The sequence below is a fragment of the Petaurus breviceps genome, unplaced genomic scaffold (assembly GCF_028583685.1).
Source record: "Petaurus breviceps papuanus isolate PSGF00001 unplaced genomic scaffold, PetGlider_PUasm1.0 131, whole genome shotgun sequence".
Lineage (NCBI taxonomy): Eukaryota > Metazoa > Chordata > Mammalia > Diprotodontia > Petauridae > Petaurus > Petaurus breviceps.
Window position 1 is genome coordinate 5,764,559 of NW_027185674.1, and position 12,430 is coordinate 5,776,988.

Consider the following 12,430-nt stretch of genomic DNA (forward strand, 5'->3'; position numbering starts at 1 on the left):
AGGGGACTGAACAAATACATAGTGAATTATCTTTAATACATAATAAGTTAGGGCAGCTAGTTGGTGCGGTGGATAGAGTTCCAGACTTGGAATCAGGGAGACTAATTTTATGGAGTTCAAACCGAGCTTCAGACACTTACTAGCCTTGTGACCTTAGGCAAGTTATTTAACCCTGTTTGCCTCGTTTTCCATTTCTATAAACAACAAACAATAACAGCAATACAAAATAAAGTGGGGTATCAATTCTCAGTTCCAGAGTTTGTAGATGTTTTGGGGGTAATTCTTCTGGGTTATGTCTTGAGAATCTCTTATCATTATGATAATTTTTTGTGGCAGTTTTGTTGTTTGCTTATTGTTCCAGCTGATTATTAGACTTAATAGGCTTTTTTGTTGTTGTTTTTTGTTTTTTGGAGGGCAATTGGGGTAAAGCAACTTGCCCAAGGTCACACGGTTATTAGTAAGTGTTAAGTGTCTGAGGCTGGATTTGAACTCAGGTCCTCCTGACTTCAGGGCTGGTGCTCTATTCACTGTGCTACTTAGCCACCCCAACTTAATAGTCTTAATGTTAGGGGTGGAGTTCTGGAGAAAAGATCTGGTCAGGTCCTGTAGATATCTTGGGATATTGAGTGTTGTGTTATTTCAGGATGTCAGGAACAGCTGAATTTATGTAAGCTTTCATTGTTCACAGAGTAATCTATTTCAGGGTAAAGTCTTATTTGCTTCTTCCCCTACCCCCTTTCTCCTTATCTGAGCTCAGCAAGTTCCTGAACTGAGCTTGGCATCTTTAAAATATCTAAATTTCTCACATACAATGGGGATATACTAGAAATTGCCCCTGTAAATGCAGAAGTAAAGCAAGGATGTCTGTTTCCCCCACTATTATTTAATGTTGTTCTGGACAGTAACCATTGCAGTTGAAATGAATTGAAATTAAATTAACTGAAGCACAGAGTTCTGAGCACATTTGTTTTATTGATAAGACCTAGCATTTACCGATAAAAGGGGTCTTTCAGTTGCTCAGCTAGCCAAAAGACCATGATTTGGAGCTTTATATTCTTCATGTTGTTTTGGTAAGTACAAGAGAACAAGGAACAGGGAACATCATAGATGGAAAACAATATGATTGGCTACAAAATCAGAAACCAATATGATAGCTTGGAAATCAGGTTGCAGACTAGCAGCAACCTCTCCTTCCATCTAGGAAATACTGATTTAGTCCGCTTGCAGAAATAACTAATGGAATACAGAGAACAGATTGATTTCTTCTAATTGTACAAGGGCAACTAGTGGCATAGAGATAAGTTTTCTTTTAAGTGATTTATAGGGAAACTGAACTTTTAAATTTGACTCAGACAAACATGACTTAGTTACAGAATAGAATCAATTACAGAATGGAATCAAATATAAAATCAATATTTGATTTTCTTGCTAGAAATACCAGGAAGACAAAAGAAAGACATTTAAAGCATAAAATATAGTTAAAGAGAAGATAAAATATCCCTATTTGCTAATAATATGCTGATTACTTAGAAAATCCTAGGGAATCAGCAACGATGTTGAGATAATAACTTCACCGAAGTCGCAGTTTACAAAATAAACTGTCCAAAAATCAATACTTTTACATTATGACAAAATCTGAGAAGCAGTAATAGAAAGAGAAGTTATAGTCCATATAACAGCAAAATGCATAAAATATCTGGATATCAGTCTACCAAAGTACACAGAATACTTGCGTAGAATCAAGTACAAATATATATATATATATATGTTGTTTATATTAAATATATAATATATAAATATGTTATTTATATTAAATATATAAAAACAATTTAAATAGTTGGAGGAATATTCAGTTCTCATGATTGGTCCATGCTCATATATTCAAAATGATAATACAACCAAAGTTAATTTATAGTTTCAGTGTTATACCAAACCGTCAAAGGATTATTTTACAGAATTCACTAAAATAATAGCGAAATTTGTAAAAATAAAATATCTAGAATATCAGGGGAAATGATGAAAAGGGTGAAGAAAGAATACTTCCAGACCTCAAACTATTATAAAATAGGAGTCATCACAACCATCTGGTATTGGTATAAAGAGAGGTAGAGCAACAGAACAGAACAGAACTAGAAAAGGAAAAATGAGAAACAGTGGAATTCATTAACCTAATTTTTGATATACTGGAAAGCATAAATTACTTAGGAGAGAGTTCTCTGCTGCTCACAAAAGAATTCTCTAAAAACTGGAAAACAGGCAGAAATTAGGGTTAGACCAGTGCTTTTTACTCTATGGTCCATAATATATTCTAAACGAGTATGTGACACTATGAAAAAAAAAAATATATATATGACACTATGAAGCAACTAGAATAAATTCAGATCATGCCTTTTACAGCAATGAGTAGGAGATACATTAAAAAAAATTTTTTTTGCAGGGGAATTGGGGTTAAGTGACTTGCCCAAAGTCACACAGCTAGTAAGTATGTTAAGTGTCTGAGGTTAAATTTGAACTCAGGTCCTCCTGACTCCAGGGCCGGTGCTCTATTCACTGCGCCACCTAGCTGCCCCTAGGAGATACATTCTTAACCAAAAAAGGTAGAGGAAATTATAAGATGTAAAATAAAAAAAATATTGATTACTATATGAAATTAAAAATCTTTTACACCAAAATGCACCTAGCATAAAAAGGGAACTGACTGAATTGAAAAAATCTTTCTATCAAATTTCTTTGATACAGATTTGGTATCCAGGATACATAATTAAAATTTACATGTATTTATGAATATAGCCAAAAGTCATTCTGCAATAGATAAGTGGTCAAAGGATATGACCAAATAGTTCTCAAAAGAATTACAAAATATTAACTATTAAATATGGAAGAGTGGTCATTAAAATAATAAGAAATGTTAATCAAGGTTTAACAACATAGCTGGAAAATTGGCAAAGATGACAAAAGATTGGATCATTAAATTTTGTAGGACTGGTTTTGTGGGATGGTAGGCACACTAGTGCATTTTTAATGGTCCTGGGAACCAGCATAATATTTTGGAAAATAGTTGGGAATTGTGCAGATAAAATGACTAAGAAGTCCATACCTTTTTAACCAGAGATTCCACTACTAGTATTATACCAAAAAGGGACCATTGGTAAGAAATATTTATTTATATTTAATTTATAACAGCACTTTTTGTGCTAACAAAGAATTGGAAGCAAAGTAGATTTCTATCATTTGGGGGAATTGCTGGACAAGTTGTAGTACATGCATAATGGAATGTTACTCTGTTGTAAGAAGTGATGAATATGATAAAGAGAAACATGGAAAGATCTACATAAACTGTTGAAGTAAAGTAAGCAGAGGCAAGAAAACATTCGTGACTACAGTAATATAAATGGAAAGAATAACTACAACAAATTCAAAAGTGAATTTGGAAAAGGACAAAGAACAGACATCAAGGAAGAGGTACACATTCATATTCTTTTGCACTGGTAGAAGATACAAAGGTGGAGTGAGTGAGTGCATTACACTATAGTTTTGAAATTAGGGTTTCAGAGTTTTTCCATGTCTTGAGTGGTTTTGCTGGGTATTTTTCTTCTCTCCTGTCTTTAAAAGTGCTCTTTTAAATATTGTATGGCCCTTTGGGATGGGGAGGGATATGCCCTTGTATAAGATGTTTTCCTGGGTCTGCTATACCCACTATCAACTCCCAGGGTTCTCTCAACTTTTAATGCCATTTCTCATTGTGCAACAATATTCCATTACACTCTTATGCCATGGTTTGTTCAGCTGTTCTCTAATTGTCTAAGAGTTAGGCTAAAGGCATCCTGTAGATTATAATTCTCTTCTTTTTCCTATTACACACACACGCACAGACACATACACACACAGACACACAAACACTCACCCCCTCTTCAGGAACAGTACATTTGTTTTGCTTGTAACTAGTATTATCTTCCTTTTTACCATTACATCACTGCTGGTTTTCCAGTTGAGTTTGATATATTTCTTTCCTGAATTCTTGAGTTTGTATGTGTATTCAACCATCCTTTGTCTTGTTTCAGATAAGACTGAGGTTTATTACCCCTACTCCTTCCTGAGGTTTGGTTTTTTTGTTTGTTTGTTTGTTTTAAGCAATTGGGGTTAAATAACTTGCTCAAGGTTCCAGGTGTTTCTGGGTGGGTGCTAAGTGTCTGAGCCTAGATTTGATCCCGGGTCATCCAGACTCTGGGACTAGTTCTCTTACTCTCTGTGCTACCTGGCCGCTCCTCCATGTTTTTATATTTTCAAAAATCCCAGTTACAAAAAACAGCATGTTCTACCCACTTCTTCCTTTTTGCGCTAATGTTATTTTGCCCTTTTTGATCCCTTGGAACAGAATCACTCTCCCCATCTCCTAGTACCTCTGCTTTTTCTTATTTAACTGCCTCAGCATGAGAGACAGAATATGTAGAAGTAGAAATGAAAGAATGTATTTTATCTCTTCATTCTATGTGGGGAAAGTGTGTGTGGGTAGAAATGTTTAAGTCCCAGGCAGATACCTACCCATTGTTCATTTTTTTTAAAAAGGAAAATAGTCTTACGCACATCATCATTATATTTACTTTGGTAATATCCCCTGCATATTGTAATTGCTCAATAAATTATTAATTGTGTTTGAGGGGGAAGCTTAACTTTTATCTGAGCTAGCCTAACTTAAAAAAAATTAAAAATATGAGATGTTCCTTAATGCAGCACGTAATACTTCTTCAACATAATCCTACTCTGATGCTTCATTGTGACATGAAAGACATCCTAGGCTCTTGAAAGCAAAGATAGTGACAGCTTTGATTCTAGAGTAGCTTCAGGTACGGTTTTGGCAAGAGACTGACTACAGTTGCTTTCCAATAGTCTTCCTCTCTCAGTATGGCAAGGCTCATCACCATCAGACTAGCCACTTTTTGCTGAATGTGTTGGCCATGGCAAATCCTAGAAACCAAAAATGACTCTCAGTCCTGTGTATCCCCTATCATTTCTGCAGTTTTGGTGGCTAGCACCAAGAGAGTAGTTATAGAGTTTAAATTGTTTATGAACGAACACTAATTTAACTTATTACTGAATAGGTGGGATTCTTTGTTGTATGTACTGTCAGATACTTAGAACATAGGGGCACTGTACAGACATTTTAATTTTTATTAACTATTTTTTCTTATTGTCTTATTTTCTAATTGTTCTTAACTCTTCTTAACTTTAAACAGTGTCAGAGTGTTCATTTGCTAATAGCTCCACTCCTCTCTGTAGTAGGGTAAAAGTATAGTAAAATGCTTAGGATTTTCCTTGTGGTTTAGAGGCCTTTTCTCATCTTCATGTACATGCTCAATCATCCAGAAGTCTTAATTGTCACTGATTGTGAGTATATGTTTTCATAGGTTGCTTAAATTTGTACATACTTAATATTCATGTTATATATTTGTTATTTTTTTCTATATTTTAGTTACGGTAAAAATGTCATTTAGTAATTATTGTATTCTCCTTGAAGTCATTTGGAATGATGTACATAATTTAGTTAAATTTGGACTTACAGAATCTTACATAGAATTTTAACATTGTAAGGGATCTAATCTATGTAAGAAAAAGAATCCTTGCTATAGTACACCTAACGAGTTGTCATCCAGCCTCTGCTAAAGATATCCAATTAGGGGAACAAACCGTCTCTAAAGACTTTCTCATTCCACTTTTGGCTATCTCAGATCGTTGGGAAGTTTTTCCTGACCGGCCTAAAATTTCCTCTTTACAACTTCCACCCATTGTTCCCAGTTCTTCCCTCTGGGGTCAAACAGTCAAATTTTCCACATGACTACTCTTCCAGTTCTGAAGACAGCTGTCCTGTCCCTCCTGAGTCCTTCTAGTCCCCAGGCTAAATATCTCTAGTTTCTTCAAATGACTTTCATGTGGCACGAAGTCAAGGTCCTTTACCACCCTGTTTTTCTTCTAGTCTTCTAGCTTATCAGTGTGCTTGCTAAACTATGGAGTCCTTATTGAGCATAATACTTCTGATAGAGTCTGACTAGTGAGTCTCACCTATTTACATCTGGGAGCTATGTTATTTCAAAATCTAAAATAGAAGAATGATGCTCCTGGTAGGAGGGGGAGGAGCTCTCAGGTAGTGATGAACAGAAAAGCTTCTGCCAGGTGCCTTGAAACCTAGGGATTAGGCACAGGTTGTGATGCTATTTGTAGTAGCAAAACGTTCGGAACTTGAAGGTCAAAGTGGAGTAGTTCTATGTGAATAGCAGTTTAGCATAGAGATAGCCATCATAATGTAACTCTGGGCTCATGTGAATTGGATTATGGGGTTTACATCAGACATTATCTCTAGAGCTTATTGCCTGGCCTTGAATTTCACCAGGAAAATCTAGTATATTCAGGGTATGTGGATAAAAACATTCCTAACCCCAATCTATTTTACCCCATAGAAAACACAGGAGACCTAGAGGATTCAAAAGACCCCATGAATAGATACAGAATCATAATCATGTAAAAAAGCACTCAGTAGTAATAGATTAGCTTTCTCTAGAAAGGGAACTGAATGTGGGATTGCCAATAGGCTACACTCTGATATTCTGATGAAATCCTTCTTTCCCACAGGCTAATTAATACACAGTCCTTTTTAAACTAACAGAAGCCACTCACTGGTTTAGATTTAATTAGAAAATTAAACATTTTGGGGTGCTGCTGAGCAAGCAATTACATGCTCATTGACCCTGTACTGAGGGACACATTGGCTTTGGTCTCCAAGTTCTGCTGCCTAGGAAATTGTATTTACTTCCCCTTTCTTTCCTTAGGGATTTCTCTGAATCAAGAAATCTCCCTACAGAAGGTCTAATGCCCAACCTCTTGAAATTGTGATTACTTATAAAGTAACTTGACAACTCCCAAAACTCATATTGTAAAAGTGATAAACTTGTTATTATTTTTTTTGCCTTTTTTTGAAGGGCAATTGGGGTTAAGTAACTTGCCCAAGGTTACACAGCTAGTTTTTTTGTGTGGGTGTTAAGTGTCTGAGGCCGGAACCAAACTCAGGTCCTCCTAACTCCAGGACCGGCACTTTACTCACTGAGCCACCTAGCCGCCAATAAACTAATTTGATGAATTACTGCTGTAAAGCCAAGGAGAATACTGCATTAGACTTCTTTTAACATTTTTATTTTTTAGGTTTATAGTAACTTCCTCTGCCTTTTTTTTTTGGTAGTATCCAATGAGATTTTTTGCTTTTTTCTTTTTTTACAAAAGAAACCAATTATTGCAATACAGTTATCAAAATATGCTTTTGAGGGGGGTAGTCTTTTTTTTTTTTCTTTTGCTTTTTGGAGGGCAATTGGGGTTAAGTGACTTGCCCAAAGTCACATGGCTAGTTTTTGTCTGAGGCCAGATTTGAAGTCAGGTCCTCCTGACTCCAGGGCCGGTGTTCTATTCACTGCTTAATTTGTTTTTAAAACTTTGATTTCCGGATTCTTTCCCTTCTTTCCTCCCCATCTCTCCACCCCCTACTCTACCCCCACACTGGGGAGACAAGCATTTCAATATAGGTTGTACATGTGTAGTTACGAAAAACATTTCCATAGTAGTTATATTGTGAACGACTAATTGTATTTCCCTCCATCCTATCCTGCTTCCCACTTATTCTATCTCCTCACTTATTCTATTTTCTATTTTGATCCTGTTCAAAAGTGTTTGCTTCTAACTACCTTCTCCCCCAATCTGCCCTCCCTTCTATCATTCCCCTACTTATCCATATCCCCCCTACTTTACTGTAGGGTAAGATACCCATTTGAATGTGTATGTTATTTCCTCCTTAAGCCAAATCCAGTGAGAGTAAGGTTGACCCATTCCCTTTCATCTTCCTGCTCTTCCCCTCCATTATAACAGTTTTCTCTTACCTCTTTTATGTGACATAATTTACCCTATTCTATCTCTCCCTTTCTCCTCCCAATATATTCCTTTCTCACCTCTTAATTTTATTTTTTAGATATCCCTTCATATTCAACCCATCCTGTGCCCTCTGTCTATGTATACATGTACACATATACATATGTATTTATATACACATATACCCTCCTATGTATACATATATATTCACTTTATCCTCATACTGAGAAAAGTCTCATGAGTTACAATTATCATTTTTCCACGTAGAAATGTAAATAGTTCAACTTTAATAAGTTCCTTATCATTTCTTTTTCCTGTTTACCTTCTCATGCTCCTCTTATTTGGAAGTCATATTTTCTGTTCAGCTCTGGTTTTTTCATCAAGAACACTTGAAAGTCCTCTATTTCATTGAATGATTATATTTTCCCCTGAAGCATTATGCTTAGTTTTTCTGGGTAGGTGATTCTTGGTTTTAATCCTAGTTCCTTTGACCTCTGGAATATCATTCTAAGCCCTTTGATCCCTTAATGTAGAAGCTTCTAGATCTTGATTGTGTTTCTGCAATATTTAAATTGTTTCTTTGTGACTGCTTGTAATATTTTCTCCTTCACCTGGGAACTCTGGAATTTGGCTATGATATTCCTAGGAGTTTTCTTTTGGGGATTTTTTTTTTGGAGGGCAATTGGGGTTAAGTGACTTGCCCAAGGTCACATGGCTAGTTTTTTGTGTTAAATGTCTGAGGCCGGATTTGAACTCAGGTCCTTCTGAATCCGGTGCTGTATTCACTGTGCCACCTAGCTGCCCCCTTGGGATATTTTTCAAGAAGTGATTGGTGAATTCTTTCCATTTCTATTTTGCCCTCTGGTTCTAGAATATCAGGCCAATTTTGCTTGAAAATTATCTCTCCTGGATCTATTCCAGTTCTGTGGTTTTTCCAGTGAGGTATTTCACATCATTGCCTTTTATTTTTTCATTTGTTTGGATCCGTTTTATAGTATCTTGAATTTGAAATTCCTTTTCCATCTGGGCATTTTGACTTTTTAAGGCATTCTTCTCATTGCCTTCTTGGACCTCTTTTGCCATTTGAGTTAGTCTATTTTTTAAGTTGTTATTTTCAGGCTGTTGCATCATTCTCATTTCTTTTCCCAATTTTTCCTCTACTTTTCTTACTTGATTTTCAGATTTCTTTTTGAGCTTTTCCATGGCCTGCAACCAAGTTCTTATTTTTCTTGGAAGCTTTTGATACAGGACTTTTGACTTTGTTGTCATTTTCTGGTTCTATGTTTTGATCCTCTTTGTCCCCAAAAAAGGATTCTATAGTCTGCTTGTACTTCCTGTTTGCTCATCTTTTCTTTGTTATTTTGCTTTTTGGAGGGGAAAGGCAGGGAAATTGGGGTTAAGTAACTCGCCCGAGGTCACATGGCTAGTAAGTGTGTCAAATATTTGAAGCTGGATTTGAACTCAGGTCCTCCTGACTCCAGGACCAGTGCTCTATTCACTGTGCCACCTAGCCGCCCTCTGTTTGCTCATCTTGCCAGTCAATTTCTAGACTTCTGAGCACTTTGCCACAGTAGAACTCTGCTTCCAAAGTGAAGAGAGCTGTGTCCCAAATTTCTGGGGTTTTTGCTGTTGCCAGAGCTGTGAGAAGGGTGCCCTCTTTACAGCCACCACAAGCTCTGGCACACTGGCGTTCCTCACCTCAGGACCACTACCCAAGACTGTGACCCAGATCCAAGCAGGCCACAGCAGGAGTGATTACCTTCTGAATGGTCTCTTGGTCCCCCTATGATCTGCAGGCCAGGAGCAGCTGCAGCTGCCGTGCCTTCTGTCACCTCTTGCCCTGGGGGCAGGGGCCTGCTCTTTCTTCTCTCATCCAGTTCCAACACAGTTCCCCACTGACCTTTTACTTTGTCTTTGGTGTTTATGTGTTGAGAAGTGTGGAATATGCCACAGCTGCCAATGATAGGCCTGCCACTGTCCTGAAGTCTGCTCAGGTGGTCTGTGCCGCTAGTTGGAGCCCCAGCTCTGGGCCCATACAGCTCATGTGGGACTGGGCTCCCCCTCCCAGCCTTGTATAATCGACACTTTCCGTCGGCCTGCTATCCTGCCTTCAGAGGGAGATTTGATTCCCTCTTTCACTTTGTGTGTTCTGTAGCTCTAAAATTTATTTAGAGTCATATTTTTACAAGTATTGGAGGTGGTTGGAGCTGGAGCTCAGACAATTCCTGCTTTTATTCCCTCCTCTGCTCTTTTAAAAACTATTTATTAATGCCTTTTGTTTTTGTGTTGGTCATTACCAGGCATACCTTTCCCCACTGGGGGCAAAAATGTAAGCAAAACCAATTGACAGCTTCTGTAGCATTCCACATTCAGAGGCCTTCCATCTCTCCAGGGAAAGGAAGATGGTGCATTTCTAGTCCGCCATCTTGACTCTGCCCCCCCCCCCCCCCCCCCAGATGGTGCATTTCTAAGATTGGTCAATGTATTTAAGCAGAACGGAGGTTTTTTTGGTCTTCTCTTTGTGTACTTTAACACATAGCCATTATGTATGTTGTTTTCCTGGTTCTAGTTTGATTCTGTATCAAGTTATATAAGACTTCTCACATTTTTCTGAATTCTTCATATGTTTTTTCTGGTAATACTCCTTTAATTTAATTTATCATAATTTGTTTTAACCATTCCCCAGTTGATGGACACCCACCTTGTTTCCAGTTCTTTGGTACCACAACAAATACAGCTATGAATGGGAAAAGTACTTCATTTAGTACTTAAAATCTGTGATTTCATCTGTCTGTATTTCCTTCCACTTTACTCTTGGCTATAGAAAGCCTAAATAATTCACTTGGTGGCTATCCTTTACTAATGAGGAATTTCTTCAAACTTGTTACATTGGTCTTTGGAGTTAAACATATAAGTTATCACTGGGCCCACATTTGCCACTGGACCCATATCCTTGAAGATTTTCCAGTTTGATACATGGCCTCTGCCAGAACTTGCTCTTGGCATAACTTGCTGAAATCTACCTCCACTGCATGTTAATACATTGGCAGAGAATTAGTGAATGATTAAGAAGAAAATTTTGGAAATAAATATTTAAATTGGAAACAGATTTTGTAGCAACTAAGTAAATATGAGATAGCGAACTTAGTATCTAATATAATGATAATGGTTTAAAGTTTTTTTGTTTGTTTAATTAGATACTCTGGTTCATAGTGTTATTACTTACCCTTCTCCATACATGGCATTCAGTTTCATGTCTCCTCTTTCTTTATATCAACTACCTCCCATCTCTTGCCTACATTCCTTCCTCACTTCTGTCTCATAGAATACCTACCTTTCTTCAAGGTTCAGCTCAACCTTTGAATATATCTTGCATTTACTTAGCTATGTACAGGTTGTTTCCTCCAATAGAATATAAGCCTGCTGAAGGCATGGACTGTTTTGGTTTTGATTTTGTGTCCCTGCTCCCTGGCATATTCATACTATAATATAACTTAATAAATACTTTTTTTTAATGATTATCATGTATTATGGGTTGTCAGTTTTCAAATAATTTATTCATCAGAATTATTTCATGCTGAAATTTATGAATACGATTTAATCTAGCTCTGATTTCAGAGGTACTTCAGGATCTTGTAATTTTTTAGAATCACTATAAAAGTAGTGATTGGCATATAGTGGGTGTGTGAAAATGCTGGTTAATAATGTTCTAGAAGATAAACCAAGCTACATTGTATTTTGTATGTAGCATTTTTGTTTTCATGAGAAGCCAACATAAGTTGGCTTATGTATTTTTTTCTTTTTCTTTTTCAGAATATGGTTTCTAGTTTTCGGGTTTCTGAGCTACAAGTATTGTTAGGCTTTGCTGGACGTAATAAAAGTGGACGCAAGCATGACCTCCTGATGAGGGCTTTGCATTTATTGAAGAGTGGCTGTAGCCCAGCAGTTCAGATTAAAATCAGAGAACTTTATAGACGGCGTTACCCACGGACAATTGAAGGTCTTTCTGATTTGTCCACAATAAAACCGTCAGTTTTCAGCTTGGACAGTAGCTCATCATCTGTGGAACCCGACTTGACTGTTGCTGGAATCCACTCATTGCCTTCTACTTCGGTCACACCTCAGTCTCCTTCCTCTCCTGTGGGTTCAGTGCGCCTCCAAGATACTAAGCCTTCGTTTGAGATGCAGCAGCCATCTCCCCCAATTCCTCCAGTCCACCCTGATGTTCAACTGAAAAGCCTTCCCTTCTATGATGTTCTTGATGTTCTTATCAAACCTACAAGTTTAGGTAAGTGTTATTTATTTCTTTTGGTCAGAAATTAAATAGAATAAACTGTCAGCTGTTTATTAAATGGGTTGGTGTTCCTGTACAATTGAGTCATTAGTTGCTGTTACATCAAATGATTAATGTAGGTTCCTTGTAGATTTTTTTTTCCCTAATTTGACTGTTCATTTTATTATGCTTCCACATCACATTCTAACCTGAGTTTTATTTGTATGGTGTTTTGCTATTTTCCCCCCCACC

General features: G+C 37.0%; 1 protein-coding gene across 5 annotated transcripts in view; it reads left to right on the forward strand.

Moving 5' to 3' along the window:
- Positions 1-12,430, forward strand: part of PIAS2 (protein inhibitor of activated STAT 2) — a 93,186-nt gene that overhangs the window by 25,859 nt on the left and 54,897 nt on the right. For all 5 annotated transcript variants that reach the window (XR_011171723.1, XM_069104778.1, XM_069104793.1 and 2 more), the window contains exon 2: positions 11,719-12,193. Coding sequence is in view for 4 of the 5 variants with exons in the window: in XM_069104778.1 (XP_068960879.1) it covers positions 11,719-12,193 (475 nt within the window). In the remaining variant the exon portion in view is untranslated. The remainder of the gene's footprint in view (positions 1-11,718; positions 12,194-12,430) is intronic.